At 42.1% G+C, this 16,065-nt stretch overlaps 2 protein-coding genes across 2 annotated transcripts in view; both read right to left on the bottom strand.

The window, feature by feature from the left end:
* LOC146511908 (NACHT, LRR and PYD domains-containing protein 12-like) overlaps window positions 1-16,065 on the bottom strand; it is a 249,349-nt gene that overhangs the window by 16,852 nt on the left and 216,432 nt on the right. The gene's annotated exons all lie outside the window — the stretch shown is intronic.
* Window positions 297-14,354, bottom strand: LOC146511917 (NLR family CARD domain-containing protein 3-like). Its single transcript, XM_085171706.1, has 4 exons — window positions 13,694-14,354; window positions 8,963-10,238; window positions 2,563-4,333; window positions 297-2,483 (listed from the first exon to the last, which is right to left on the bottom strand). Exons 2-4 carry the CDS (start codon window positions 9,237-9,239, stop codon window positions 2,306-2,308), a joined length of 2,226 nt encoding a protein of 741 aa, XP_085027832.1. The 5' UTR covers window positions 9,240-10,238; window positions 13,694-14,354; the 3' UTR covers window positions 297-2,305.

Here is a 16,065-nt window from a genome sequence, read left to right as displayed (position 1 = left end):
CCCAGAGAGGAGATTACAAAGCCCCCCACCCACCCACTTTGGTGCCTCTGATCACATCACTGTTGTGCTAATACCTGCATACAGGCCCCTGGTCAAAGTCACTAAACCAGTTCGTAAGCAGGTACGTGTGTGGCCAGAAGGACCTGCAATACTGCTTTTCCACCACAGACTGGGAGATCCTTAAACAGGCCGCCACACATGACAACACCACACACCTGCAGGAATATACAGAAACTGTCATTGGCTACATCTCAAAAGGCATCGATGAGGTCATAGAGACCACTGTTCCTGCCAATCAGAAACCATGGCTCACAGGTGAGGTCTACAGGCTCCTGAGGGTGAGAAATGCAGCCTTGAAAGCTGGGGATGAGGTGAGCCTAACAACAGCAAGGGCAAACCTGTCACGTGCATCAGAGAGGTGGAAATGCAGCGCTCCAGGAGGATTTTGCAAAGCTTCAGTGACAGCAGAGACACTCAGAGGCTGTGGCAAGGGATACAGACCATCACAGACTACAAGCCCACTCCTCACACCGCTGTCGGGTCCACCACATTACCGTAAGAGCTAAGTGAAATTTTCTCTCGATTTGAGGCACAGAACGCCACCCCAGCACAGAAGACTCCAACCCCCCCCCAAACGATCGGGTGGTGACACTATCCCCAGACAGTGTGTGGAGATCAACACACGCAAAGCCCCAGATCCTGACAACATGCTTGTCAGGACCTGCTGCCATCAGGAAGGAGACTGAAGAGCCGCCGGGCCAGAACCAGGAGACTGAGGATGCTGAATTCACTCCCTGCTCTCACACACCAACTCCAGACCTGCATTCATCTTTTCCCTCTGAAGCCCCCGGTGGCAGGGTGTGGCGTGGCGTGGCTTGCGGTGCCGTGCAGAGGAGGTGGACGCAACTGCACGGCATCCGCAATCACGCCCCGCCGAATTAAATATTGTACTGGGTCCTGTGGTTGGCGTTGTTGTTGTGGTAATGTTGAGCGGGCAGCGGGAGGGCTACAGCTCTGTGTGCGTTGTAAACAGCAACCGGCTAAGTATTAATAAACAGTATCAAAATGCCACTGGGTGTGCCGTGTATGTTTACACCCCCCAACATAAAAACCCTGAGCCACCACCATTGCCCTTTCACTGACTGCCCCACTCCCACGAATTTGCCCACAATCATAACTCACACTGAGCATGCTCAGAGCTGATTGACCTGACTCTGATCCGCTGATCTGGAACAGGAAGCGGCTTCCTGGAATAAACCTTATTATCTAATATGAGCTGATTCTTATTATTAATCCCTTATTCTCCTCACACAGCACTGCGCTCTCAGACTGCAGGCTTACTTATGCTTCCTGAGATATTAAAAAGTAGAAGTTTAAATGTGTTTCTAATAAAAAGCTTTGAAAATAAATGCTTGTGTGTTTAACTGTTGGGGTGAGCTCACTGTAAGAGAGGAGGAAATAATCTGAGCCAATTTGAAAGTCTGGATTATAAAGTCTGGTCCATGTCTTGGGGGGACACTCCCACAAGGCTAAAATCTGGGACTCTCCACCATTTGACTCTAGAACTGAAGAAGCTTCTCTGATGAGAGGTGAAAAATCTTCAAGGATTTGAAATTTCAGATGCTTTTCTTTCCAAGCTCCTTAGACTACGGTGACCTGGATGTCTGAGAACCTTCACAGACTGATTTTACAAGAACAACTTGTGTCAAAAATCCCCAGCAGTGCCTCTCTGTCACACACAAATCACTACAGTTACAAATTTAATAACTTAAAAAACCCAGAAAGACAGAACTGAGCAAAACAAACAAACAAACAAACAAACAAACCAGAGACCAGGTAAGAACATTAAAACCAAACAATAAATGAGCAAAGTAGTGCATGATAAATATAGATGACAAATACAAAGTGCAATATAGAAACACTGGGTAAAAAGAAATGAACAATTAAAAAGGAGGATAAAAGATGTGAGCAGTAGTTAAACAGTAGAAATAAATATATAATGAACAAATAAAAATAGATAATAAATGAAAGCCAGGTCAGAAAGGTGAGTTTGGCTTTAAAAGCATGAAAACACACTGCTGTCTTCAGGAAGGCTGCTCCAGTAACAGAAAGTCACCTACATGTGGGTTTAGTTCTGACTTTAGGGACAAGTAAAAAAAATGAAATAAAAACATCTGTCCAGACAACCTGACAGTCAAAAATATAAACTCAGGAACTTAAAAGGAAAATTGTGCTGACTTTGAACGTCCGCATCAAGATAAACTTACAGATTTAAGAGTCAAAAAGTGTCAAAAAGTCTGTATCCTTACCTGAGAGTTTCAAGTTTACAGTCAGGAGTCTTTAGTCCAACACACAGCAAATCCAATCCTGAATCCTGCAGCTTGTTCGAGCTCAGGTCCAGCTCTCTCAGATGATTGGATGGGGAGCTGAGAATTTCAGACAAAGCTTCAAAGCTTCTTTTTGAGAGTGCACAATAACTCAGCCTGAGGAAGAATAACAATGCAGACATATTATTTTCTTCATCTAGCATTATTAAACATATTTGTTCATAGATTCACTTACAGCACTTTCTTGGAGGCTTTGACCACTGGCAGCAGCTTCAAAAATGCCTTCTCTGAACCAGAGTATTTCTCCAGGTCAAACTCATCCAGATCTGATGACAGTAAGATGAAGACCAGAGCCGACCACTGAGCAGGAGACAGTTTATCTGTGGAGAGACGTCCTGATCTCAGGGACTGTTGGATCTCCTCCACTAGAGAACGATCATCCAGTTCATTCAGACAGTGGAGCAGGTTGATGCTTTTCTCTGCAGACAGTTTCCCACTGAGCTTCTTCTTGATGTAGTGAACTGTTTCCTGATTGGTCTGTGAGCTACTTCCTGTCTGTGTCAGCATGTGTAGGAGATCCTGATTGGTCTGCAGTGAAAGACCCAGGAGGAAGCGGAGGAACAAGTCCAGGTGTCCATTTGGACTCTCTAAGGCTTTGTCCACAGCACTCTGGTAGAAGTCTTTTACAGTAAGTGTTTTCTGGAAAATTTTAGAGAGAGGAGATTGTTTCTTAAGCAGGTTGACTCCAGAGTTGATGAAGGTCAGATAGACATGAAGAGCAGCAAAGAACTCCTGAATGCTCAGATGGACGAAACAGTAAACGACATCAGTGAACATGTGGCACTCATCAGCTTTAAAGATCTGTGTGAACACTCCTGAGTACACTGAGGCTGCTTTGATATCGATGCCACACTCTGTCAGGTCTGATTCATAGAAGATCAGGTTTCCTTTCTGCAGCTGATCAAAAGCCAGTTTTCCCAGAGACTCATTCATCTTCCTCCATGAATCTGTCTCAGCTCCTCCATCATACTTGATGTCCTTTGTTTCCAGGTGAAATAGCACAAGGCGTAGGTAGAGCTCTGTCAGAGTCTTAGGCAGATCTTCGCTCTCTTTGTTCTTCATGACAAACTCCAGAACTGTAGCAGTGATCCAGCAGAAGACTGGGATGTGGCACATGATGTGGAGGCTTCGTGATGTCTTGATGTGGGAGATGATGCTGCTGGCCTGCTCCTCATCTCTGAATCTCTTCCTGAAGTAGTACTCCTTCTGTGGGTCAGTGAACCCTCTGACCTCTGTCACCATGTCAACAATGTCAAGAAGTTTCTTATTGGCTGCTGCAGGTCGTGTGGTTATCCAGAGGCGAGCAGAGGGAAGCAGTTTCCCCCTGATGAGGTTTATCAGCAGCACATCCACTGAGGTGGACTTTCTAGGGTCAGTCAGGATTGTAGTTTTGTGGAAGTCCAGAGGGGGTCGACACTCATCCAGACCATCTAAGATGAACACAACCTGGAAGTTTTCAAATCTGTAGATTCCTGCTTCTTCGGTTTCAGTAAAGAAGTGATGAACAAGTCCCACCAAGCTGAACTTTTCCTCTTTCAGCAGATTCAGCTCTCTGAAAGTGAATGGAAACATGAACTGGATGTCCTGGTTGGCTTTGTCTTCAGCCCAGTCCAGAGTGAACTTCTGTGTTAAAACTGTTTTCCCAATGCCAGCCACTCCCATTGTCAGCACTGTTCTGATTGGTTTATCTCTTCCAGGTGGGAGTTTAAAGATGTCTTCTTGTCTAATAGTTGTTTCTGGTCTGTCTGGTTTCCTGGATGCTGTTTCAATCTGTCTGACCTCATGTTCATCATTGACCTCTGCAGTCCCTCCCTCTGTGATGTAGAGCTCTGTGTAGATCTGATTCAGGAGGGTCGGGTCTCCTGTTGTAGAAATCCCCTCATGCACACACTGGAACTTCTTCTTCAGGTTTGACTTGAGTTTGAGCTGACACTCAGGGAGAATCTCTGCATGAAGATACAGCAAATGACACAAATGAGAAAACTGCATTCTGGTTACTGTGGTTATGTGTTCAGTTTACTGGACTCTTGCGCTGTGTCCCATTTCAGGGTCTGCACGCTTGAAGTACGCATTTTAAGTGCGGTTACGTCACCGCCACGCGACGACGGCTGTCCCAATTCGAAGTGTACTTGAAATGCATACTCCAAATGCGCCGTCGATTTCCCCAAATATCAAGCGTGGTCCGGTGCACGCTTCGTGGTCCCATATATCCCACAATTCATAGCGCGGCGGTGGGTGTGGATAATTTTGCCGCAAAATACGGCAGAAGGGAGCGGCCGAAAAGTGAACTGTCAAAAGTAATTACTGAATATGACGTCACTTATTCATGTGCGAATGTTTAATAATGAAGAACATTAAAACATTGCTGTTGGCCACATGTCGGCAAAGTTGTGTGACATTAGTGATGTTTGTACTTTCAGCATTAACTTGGTTTTAAAGCCTCTACTTCTAAATATACATATAGTCGACCTTAATCTTACAGAGAATCTGATGTTTTTATGGATAATTAAAGTCAGTCATATATCCACAAACACAACAAGCTGAAAGTCAGTGATTGATATATATATATATATATATATATATAGATATATATAGAGAGATATATATATCATAATAATCTGACAATACTATAATATTGGCCATATTATATTTACATTACCATAGTGAGATGACTTTAGTCTCATGAACAACATTAACTAATTATTATTTACTAGCTAATCTTAAATGACTGCTCAGTACAGAAATGAAGCCCTTGAATCATGTTTTACAGTCCCGTGGTCTCAGTCTCAGATACTCAACTAATTAAAGTGATGTCATGACAAAAATGAATGACCAACAAAACAATTTTCTCCTTCATTTATGTCAAACAAAGCTGTATGTAACGTGTCTCGCGGTTAGTATCATGGTTGCTAGGCAACCTGAACAGCGCGACGAAGCATATCCCGTCCCATTTCACAAGCCTCTCACTTCCGCACTTCTCGTTCTTATAGTACGCACCGTACGTAGTGCGCGTAGTGCGCGTACTTCAAGCGTGCAGACCCTGAAATGGGACACAGCCTTGGTGTCATGATCCAGGTGAGTCTGACTAACTTTCCACAGCATCAGCTCTCCTCCCCTGGGTGGAGCCCTCCTCACTCCTCCCTGCTCCTCACCTGTTGCCAATTACTCCGGCAGTATTTATGAGCAGCACTCACAATGAACCTTCTCCAGACTGTCTGCTTACCACAGTCAGTTCTCTGCCTCACATTTTGTCTTGTGCTCCTCAGCTTGTTTCGTGTAACCCTCTTTTCCTGTTCCCTAGTCGGCACCTGGATATATCTTCCAACTCTCGCCATAAGTCACGCCTCAGGATTCTGGCCTGCCGCTGCTGGTAAAACTCACTCTTGCAAACTGCCCTCCTCACCTGCCTCCCTGTGCACCCACATCTCACTCTGTACCCAGATTTAATTCATCTCCTCCAGCTGATCTCCACCTGCAGCCACGTAAGACCTCTTAGTTTTTAAATCTTGGACTCATTCACTACACTGTGGCCCACTCTGATTATTATCTCCTTTGTTCCAGTGATCCTGGATAGTTTCTATCCGCCCGTTTCTGCCCCTGTTGTTCCTTTGACCTGCCTCAGCTTATGTTCTGGCCTCAGCTCTGCACTTCTCATAATACCTCGCTTGCTGTTGAATTTAGCCGTGATTCAGCTTTCTCCGTCAAGAAATCTAGTAAAATACATTTCTGTTAAAAGTCACTCAGCCTCCGGTTTTTGGTTCTGCGCTTGAGTGCTTTTCATGAGCCATTGAGCCCTGACACTTGGGTTATAACTGAGGGCAGGTTTTATAGAGACACATTCGATTTAATGTTTATTTATACAGCACCAAATCAATACTAGCAACACTTCACATATTACATGAACAACACTATGGAGCCAGTAATGAATAAATATGTAGAATAAATGAAAGAATTTCAATTATAACAACAACAGTCACCCCAATGTGCTTTATATTGTAAGGTAAAGAACCTACAATAACACAACAGACAAAACCACAACTATCTTTTTGGGTCCTGAAAACTGAAGGCTCTGCCTCCCATTCTACTTTTAAATACTCTAGGAACAACAAGTAGGCTTGCAGAGCGAGAGCGAAGTGCTCTAATAGGGTGATATGGTACTACAAGGTCATTAAGATAAGATGGGGCCTGATTATCTAAGACCTTGTATGTGAGGAGCAGGATTTTGAATTCTGGATTTAACAGGAAGTCAAAACAGGAGAAATCTGCTCTGTCTTTCTAGTCCCTGTCAGGACTCTTGCTGCAGCATTTTGGATTAGCTGAAGGCTTTTCAGGGAGTTTTTAGGACTTCCTGATAATAATGAATTACAGTCGTCCAGCCTGGAAATAATAAATGCATGAACTAGTTTTTCAGCATCACTCTGAGACAGGATATTTCTAACTTTAGAGATGTTGCACAAATGGAAGAAAGCAGTCTTACATATTTGTTTAATATGTGCGTTGAAGGACATGTCCTGGTCAAAAATGACTCAGTGTTAGTATATGTTTGTGGTATTAATTTACCTACAGGTTCAGACATATTCACTGTCCTTGATGGCAAACATCTGGACAGGGCAAAGCAAATGGCACAAAGGAGTGTGTGATGTTTGGTGAGGCATGTGTGCCTCAATCCCTAATAACACTGGGGAAGAGGGTCTTTTACAGAAACAGTTAATAAATTGGGAGATTTAATGATAGAGTGGGAAAATATATCACACACCTAATAACTTCCTTATCTTAACAATGGGTTCTTATGAGAGAGTAGCTTGATGTAACTAAAGTTGAAGTTTTCTTTGCAGATGAAAAATGATTCATTTCATTTCTGTATATGATCTCATATAGTGTTTTCTTTTATGATATAACTGCCATCCTTTGAACAAAGGGTGGAGACTCAGATGGAGAAAAGATGACCATAAAATGTAAATTTCTTGTTTCCTTCTGACTATAGGGAAGATGCACATTGTGAATTCTTTGAGTACAAATGGTGCCTATGTTCAGTAGTTAGAAAAGAAATCTCATGTGTTTTTATGTGATTCTTAATTAATAATTCTTAAATCTTAATTGTGGTATCACAAAGGGTGGAATGTGGTGGCAGATTTCTTTTCTCATATATTAATCACATATTTAATCGTATCACATTAGTTATAGTAATATCACTTTCTCACTTTACTATAGTAAGAGCACTCCTGTCACTAGTTTACATGCATGTGGAAAGTTAACACAGTGAGGCCATTGTAATGGGAGACATTAAACAGATAGTGGGACTCCTTCTGCTTATCAGGGATGTAAATCTTTAGGTGACGGCCAAGCAGAAAACAAGGTTATAATTCTCTCTGTGAGGGAGGAGGTATAGCCCGCCGTGAGAGGGGCCAACATGTAAGAGTTTGTGGAATGTTCTTTGTCTGTGTGTCTGTATATAAGATTTAAGGGCAGTGGCCACAATTCAGAGATGGTCCTGGTGTTTCACTGGGATGCTCTCTCCACATTGCAATGTGTTAATTAAACCCACTTCAAATCAAGCTCACTGGGTGTGTTGCAGGTTATTGTTAAATTTTCCACGACACAGTCTTACATATTTGTTTAATATGTACATTGAAGGACATGTCCTGGTCAAAAATGACTCCAAGGTTCCTCACAGCGTTACTGGAGGCCAAGGTAATGCCATCCAGAGTAAGAATCTGGTTAGATACCATATTTCTAAGCTTTTCAGGGCCGAGTACAATAACCTCAGTTTTATCTGAATTAAGAAGCAGAAAGTTAGCGGCCATCCAGGTCTTATGTCTTTAAGACATTCCTGCAGTTTAACTAATTGGTGTGTGTTATCTGGCTTCATGGACAGATAGAGCTGGGTGTCATCTGCATAGCAGTGTAAATGTATGCTATGTCTTCTAATGATGCTGCCTAAAGGAAGCATGGTAACGGGAGCGTTGCCAGCAGAAGGCTGAAGTGGAATCTCCCAGAAAGCTGCAGAAGAAAAAACGTGATCTGAGATTTCAGTCATATAAGGAGAACTGTGGCTTTCCTCCAACTTTTGACCAATCACCTTAGTGTCCTGTTTATCAACCATAATAAAAAGCATTTACTGTCCGGGCATTTTTCTGTTTGGGTCTCCAAACAGCAGAAAGAAATGGCAGCCATTTTTTTTTAACTTTACCTTCAACTGGTAAATAGATGTAAGAAAAAGCACTTTGATCATATTTGTGACATGTCCCAAACTGTTGTTGTCGCCTCATTTATGTTGATAAACAGCTCTAAAACCAATCGGACAATATAAATCTGTAAAATGTGCAGAAAACCTGCTGCTGGTCCCATTTTAATCAAACCAACCCAAAGAGCAGATATTCATGTGTACACAGGAGGTTATTTGTGCAGATGCATAAAACACAAAGAAACTGTTGGCTTTCTGCAGTCTCTCACTCCTGAAAGTGTTGGTAAGTGTTTTGGATTTATTATTTATATGGATGGTAATGGCACCTGTGTAATGTTAACTAATGTTTTTATTGTTTGTGTGTTTTTTGTTTAGTCATTCCCTGACTTACCTTTGGGATCTGGGATGGTTTTATTTAAATTCTGCAACAGATCATTCCTGTTTATCCTCCCCAAAAGGATTTTAGCGACTTCAAAAGTGTTGATCGAGTAGGTCTCAAACATCAGATCCACTATGTCCGTGCTCTCTGCATTCTGCAGTTTACTCGCTGGGATTGCTGGTAAACCTTCTACAGACCTGTAGTCCTTCAGATGCCACTTGAATTTTTTAAAGTCTTCACGTTCCAAATCCTCCAAAGTCCCCAGAAGGATTTGTTTAGGTGTCGTCATCTTTTACCCTGTAAGGATCCAATAAACACAAAGACTGTAACAACAGCTGGAGAGGTAATTGTCTGATTTTAACAATTTAACATAATTCTAACAGCAGTTCATCACTACCACCAATAAATTTCTAAGGCTCAGAATGCAACAAAATTGCACATAAAGAAGCACATAGAGAAATATCCAAGTAACACTTTGCTACAATATAAAACAAACTATATAAATAAAGAAAATATATAAACTAAACCCGTCAAACGTTTTAGAACAGCCCAATTTTTCCAGTGTTTTTGTCACGGTTTGCGAGCCATGTGTAAATTATTAAAGGACCCTTTATGCAGGCAGCTCAGATGCAAGTGAGTTTATTCATCACATGGTGATACAAACAGAAATGGCGAAGGTGAGCATGGAAACTAAGCAAAAACCTAAACTGGGAAAACTAATAAAAACAAACAAGACACGGAGAGACAACCTGAGACGACAGAGGGAGATACGCAGACGAACGAGCAACTAACAGAGGCAAACACAAGGCTTAAATACACAGAGGGATAATGAGGGAATGAGACACAGAAGGAGGACACAGCTGGGAGTGACTGACAGGACGAGACAGAGGAAACGCAAACTAAACACACTGACATGAGACACGGACCTTCACAACAAAGCAGGAAATACATAGACTGAACTTAGAGGTACAATAAAACACAGAACCAAAACGTAAGAATAAACAAAGATACATCATGAAATCAAAGATTAACAATACACAACAGAAAACACTGAGTCACAGACCCAGGATCGGGACAGTTTTATTGAAAATATCCTTTTTATTTCTCATTGCACTCTGAAATGAAAGCATAGTACAAATAAGCAGTTGGAGTTAAAAATAAATCCTGAAACACATTTATAGACCAAAGTTTATTCTAAACGTTTGACTGAACACACCCGTGGCTTCTGTCTACAATAGAAATCAAATATTCTCCCACATCTGTAGCAGATGTTCCCATAAATGTGGACCTTGTAATAAAAATAATGATAATAACTTTATTTATAAAGCGCTTTCAAACAAAGTGCTGTACAACTAAAGAGATAAATAAAATAAGAGTGATACATAGCAATACAGGTAAAAGACACAATACAAGTTAAAAACAATAAAAATGTAAAAACTAAAAGCCATAGAATTAAGACATGTAGGATCGGGTGAACAAATGTGTCTCCAACTTGGTTTTAAAAACCTCCACAGAGCAGCCTGCCGAATATCTTGAGGGAGGTTGTTCCACAGAAACGGGGCACGAAAAGAAAAAGCTCTCCAACTTTTTTTTTTCTGGCTCTAGGAACTTTTAGAAGACCAGAGTCCTGAGATCGGAGAGCACGAGATGGAACATAAAGGTGTAAAAGGTCGGAGAGGTATGAAGGTGCCAGTCCACTTAAAGCCTTGTAGGTGAGCAGCAGGACCTTAAACTCTGCTCGAACCTGACAAGGTAGCCAGTGAAGAGATCTCAGAACAGGGCTAATGTGCTCAAATTTCCCAGTTCTTGTTAAAATGTGAGCAGCTGCATTTTGCACCATCTGTAGACCTCTAAAACTTTTCTTTGGTAGCCCAGAAAGAAGAGCATTACAATAATCAATATGTGAAGACACAAATGCATGGACAAGAACCTCTGCAGTGTAGTTTGATGAAACTTGTCTGATTTTAGCTATGTTCCTCTAATGATAAGGGGTGGTCTTTGTTGTCTCTTTTACATGAGACTCGAAGGAGAGCACCATGTCAAACTACACGCCCAAGTTTTTTACCTTGTTCCTGCAATTTATGACACTGTCATCAATTTTCAAGATGAAATTTTGGGACAAGTGCTGAAATTTGTGTGGCCCAATGACCTTCAACTCTGTCTTATCAGTATTTAGGAGCAAGAAATTATCCGATAACCAGCCCTTAATTGCAGATAAACAACATTCTAGTTTAGAGACTTCAGCCCAATTTCCAATGGTTAGAGGAACATAAAGCTGCAGGTCATCAGCGTAACAATGAAAGATTACATTAACGTAAAAGAACACCAAGAGGCAGCAGGTACATAGAAAACAGCAGTGGTCCAAGTACGGAGCCCTGAGGGACCCCATGCCTCACTGCACAAGTCTCAGAGAGATCATTTTTAAAACTAACAGTCTGAGACCTCCCAGACAGGTAAGATCTCAGCCATGATAAAACATTTCCTGTAACTCCAATAAAATGTTCAAGCCTATTCATTAAAATGCAGTGATCCACAGTGTCAAACGCAGCACTTAGATCCAGCAGTAATAAAACTGAAGTGCGATCGTTGTCTGCATTTACCAGCAGATCATTTACCACTTTGACTAAAGCTGTTTCTGTGGAGTGATTTGGTCTAAAAGCAGACTGAAATGCTTCAAACAGATTGCTTGTTGACAGATGCTCAGTGAGCTGCTTAAAAACCACTTTTTCAAAGATTTTAGATAAAAAAGACAGATGTGAGATGGGTCTATAGTTTGTGACCATGTCAACATCCAGTCTGGGCTTTTTCAAGATCGGCACTACCACAGCTGATTTAAAACTTTCAGGAAACAGATCGTGCGTTTAAGAGAGCTAATTTAACTGCCTGTCCATCCGTGGTAGCAGGCAGTATTTGTAGGTTGTTCATATTTCCTCCACCTCCCCTCGTATCCCATCTGTGCATTTTTTTTCACACCCCATCAAATTAAAGTTGATTACGTCGATTAAGCATCATGAGGTGGAGGGTGGTTGCCTATTTTTTATTTATTTATTTTTTTGCTGGGAGTTTTAGAGCCCTATTAGTTAGGTTGCTTACTCTTTAAAATACCAGAATAGGGAGGATGGAGTAGGTTTAAGTTTATTAGATTGATAAAAAAGCGAGAAAAAAAAACAACAGTTTTATTGATTAAAAAATACACTATATTGGATTCATATTGGTATCGGCAGATATCCAAATTTATGATATCGGTATCGGACATAAAAAAGTGGTATCGTGCCATCTCTACAGGGAAATAACCTTGAAGTCAGAGAACAGTTTATCAGCACCAACAGTCAAAGCAGCCGAGTAGTCTAATGAACAGCTTGAGGAGGGAGTAATCTGATTCCTAAGTGTTGCAGCCCTGTCTCTGAAAAATGTAAGAAAGTTATGAGCCATCAGATTAGAACAGCAGAGAGTTGACTTACTCTCTGTAAGTTGCGACACTGTGTTGAATAAGACTTTTGAGTTATGTTTATGGCTCATGATGAGATTTGAGAAATAATTTGCTTTCACTGCCGACATCGCTGATTGAAGAGAAGACAATGAGTCCTTCCAAGCCTGGAGAAATACTTCTAGTCTGGAAGATCTCCAGTGATGCTCGGCTTTTCTACAATTTCTTCTCAAGTTCAGGAGCTCCTCATTTAACCAGGGCATAGGGTTCCTTTTTTGACATTTCAACTTCTTTACAGGAGCAACAGAGTCCAGTAGTTCAACAAGTGTATTATTAAGGTTCGCAGTCAAGGTGTCCACACATAACTCCTGGGTAAATATAGGGTCCAACACATCAGGTAGATGTAATTTAACTCCAAGCAATGCTTCGGGGCTAATATAACGAGATGATCTGAGGGGCAAGTTTCCCCTCTCAGAAGCTGGAGATTTAGGGATTAAAATATCAAATAATATTGCTGAGTGGTCTAGAATAGGTAAAACACAATTTTCAGTCATTGATACATTCAGCCCGTAGCCCAAGACAAGGTCTAGAGTGTGGCTCTTACGTGTTGGCCCAGACACAAATTGTGTGAAGTTTAAGGAATCAATTACATTCAAGAAATCTTTGACCAGGAGTTTATCCTCACAACACAGATGAATATTAAAGTCCCCCACTATAAGAATCCTTTCATAGTGAGCGATAAAACATGTCAAGAAGGCTGAAAATTCTGAAATAAACAAGTCATTATATTTAGGTGGACGATAGATGACTATAATTAGAACCACAGGACAGCCTAAAGTCAGGAGTTGGGACTCAAATGAGGAAAAAACACCAGGACTTTGTATCTGTTTGCATTTAAAACAGTCTTTGATGATAGAGGCTACCCCGCCTCCCCTCCCAGACAACCTGGGGGAGCTGAAGAAGCTGGCATCGGCAAAGTTCCAGCAAGGTGCCACTTCACCAGCGCGCAGCCATGTCTCAGTTAGGAGCATGACATCCAGCTTATGAGTACCAAAGAAGTCCCGAAGAACATGAGTTTTATTTGATACAGAGCTTGTGTTTAAGAGAGCTAATTTAACTGTCTTTCCATCCGTGGTAGCAGGCAGTATTTGTAGGTTCATATTTGCTCCACCTCCCCTCGTATCCCATCGGCATGGCGACCAATAAAGCAGCTTCGTGTGAGCGTGCTCCGATGATGTCAGGTAAACAGGAAGAAGGCAGCGCTGTTTGAGGCCAAAATAAAGTCCCAAACAGCCGGGGTCACCGATGGTAAGGACCATGTAGGTTGCTTTGCTTTCAGTCTTCTGTCCAGTTCAAACCAGCTCGATGGGGTTTCAGTCTGGAGACTGTGCTGGACACTCCATGTTTTCAAGCTCACCATCTTGTTCTTTCTTCCTGAGGCAGTTCTGGCACAGCTTGGACTGATGTTTGGGGTCATTATCGTGCTGTAGGATGAACCCCTGACTGTACTTTTGCCACCTCTGCTCTGCACTCACTGTGTTTGCAGTGTCTTGCAAAAGTATTCGGCCCCCTTGAACTTTTCCACATTTTGTCACATTACAGCAACAAACATGAATCAATGTTATTGGAATTCCAGGTGAAAGACCAACACAAAGTGGTGAACACGTAAGTAGTGGAACGAAAATCATACGTTTCCAAACATTTTTACAAATAAATAACTGTAACGTGGGGTGTGCGTAATTATTCAGCCCCTGAGTCAATACTTTGTAGGACCACCTTTTGCTGCAGTTACAGCTGCCAGTCTTTTAGGGTCTGTCTCTACCAGCTTTGCACATCTACAGACTGAAATCCTTGTCTTTGTGTTTTCTCCTCTCTAAAGATTCTTAGGCCCCTCTGCAGCCCCTAATCTCCTCAGTGAGTTCAGCTGGTGCCGATGGGCCACACCGAGTCAGCTTTGGATTAAAGCATACCTGAGGCAGGCTGTCAGGAGGAGGCTCACTAGCCCTCGCCTTGGTAGTAACAGCTAATTTAGCCAACTTGCTATGTATTTAAGATTAAACCTCTTCTCACTGAAATTCTGGTTTTCGTCTCCTTGTTTCTTTTGCGGTTTTTGAGCCAGGTGGTGACAAGATGAAACTAAAGTGAAGCTCGTTGGTTTTCTGCTTCTCAGTTTACGGATCTGTTTTTAATGGTTTGTCAGAGCACTATAGTTCTAAACAGTGCTACATAAAATGACTATGATGATATATTTTCATTATTTGTCACATTAGTGTGAAAACCAGGATGTCTGGCCTAACCACAATGAGGAGGAGCTAAAATTCTTTAGAGTCACTTCAGGAGCAGAAAACGATTCAAAGTTGATCCTGAGGTACAGAAACATGAAGTACAGCAGAGTCTGTGGGTACCTGCAGAGCTGCATGCAGACCCTGAAATATCGACATGATCATCAGCAGCCCCTCTCTTATCCCTGTGCACCTTTATCTAAGCTCTGAACACCAGTCTGATCAAGAACCACACCCAGACCAGCTGAACAACACACACACACGTTTTTTTTCCTCGTTCTTTCTTCCTCTCATCTACAGACCTGCTCCTCCTGTTTTGTTCCAAAAACTCACAAAACCACATTCCAAGAAGTGTCTGTGACAAAGATCAACCTCTTACTGTCACGAGTGACGAGAGTGAACTTTATTTAGTGAGGAGGATGAAAAACAGAAACGGCGAGGCGAGAATAAACTTAAACAACTAACAAAAACAAACCTAAAACCAAACCCAGAGAAATAGGGAGACACGGCGAGACAACGGCGGGTGATACGCAGACAATAACACACCAAATAACGCAGATGAACCAGCAACAGGCAGGAGAAAACACAGGGCTTAAATGCACACAGCAGTAATCAGGGGATGGGAGACAGGAGGGGAACACACCTGGGAGAAATCACAACAGACGAGGCAGGGGAAACGTAAACTGAACACACTCAAATAAGACAAGGACCTTCAGAATAAAACAGGAAACTCACAGACACAGAGAACCAGACAACACACTGAACTGAACAGACTCACAAGCAGACACAGTGACACCATAGACAGACAGAGGGAACACAGAGAAGTGGGAGCAGGCAGGCACAGGACATTGGACCCAATACGGATCCCTGAGGTACCCCACAAGGCACAACTGTTGATTCGGACATCATTTGATTCATACGAACAGTAAAAGATGGTCCCTCATTCAGAGAAAATATTACGCGTTTGGTATTGAGCTGAGAAGGAACGCTGTTTGTCCCGGACTTCAGCTACAATGGAAAAATACACAAAGCTGGAGTTATTCTGTCTTTACGCTGCAGCTGCCTCTTCTTCTCTCATTCAATCATGAAACTGATCAATGATCAGCTGATCGGCTTTTCTCTCTTGTTTGTTTATCGCCCACTTTGCGCCAGAAACAGGAAACCAGCGGATGTCACGCTAAACAACAGCAGCACGTTTAAGCTTGATCAGCTGTTGTTAGAATTTATTTAATATTAATTTCTAGTATCAGCTGATGTTTGCTGGAGACACAGCTGTAAAGCTGCTGGTCATGATGGTTTGGATATGTGGTGAGAGGGAAACATGAAGATGAAACCAGGAGACGTCCTTACTGAATCATCAGAGCTGAACAGGTGATGGAGAAACAGGTTTACCTTTTAGGTGACAT

This window comes from Neolamprologus multifasciatus, chromosome 9, assembly GCF_963576455.1.
Source record: "Neolamprologus multifasciatus chromosome 9, fNeoMul1.2, whole genome shotgun sequence".
NCBI classification, from domain to species: Eukaryota; Metazoa; Chordata; class Actinopteri; order Cichliformes; family Cichlidae; genus Neolamprologus; species Neolamprologus multifasciatus.
Note: the sequence above shows the minus strand (reverse complement) of the source record. Positions and strands in the feature narration are given on the sequence as shown.

Bases quoted from the DNA above. Each gene is read 5' to 3' on its own strand.
- LOC146511917 (XM_085171706.1), bottom strand. From the start codon at position 9,239: ATGACGACACCTAAACAAATCCTTCTGGGGACTTTGGAGGATTTGGAA. The intron at 4,334-8,962 runs GTAAGTCAGGGA...ATCTTCATGCAG, and splicing joins AACCATCCCAGATCCCAAAG to AGATTCTCCCTGAGTGTCAG. The intron at 2,484-2,562 runs GTAAGTGAATCT...ATTCTTCCTCAG, and splicing joins AAAGCCTCCAAGAAAGTGCT to GCTGAGTTATTGTGCACTCT.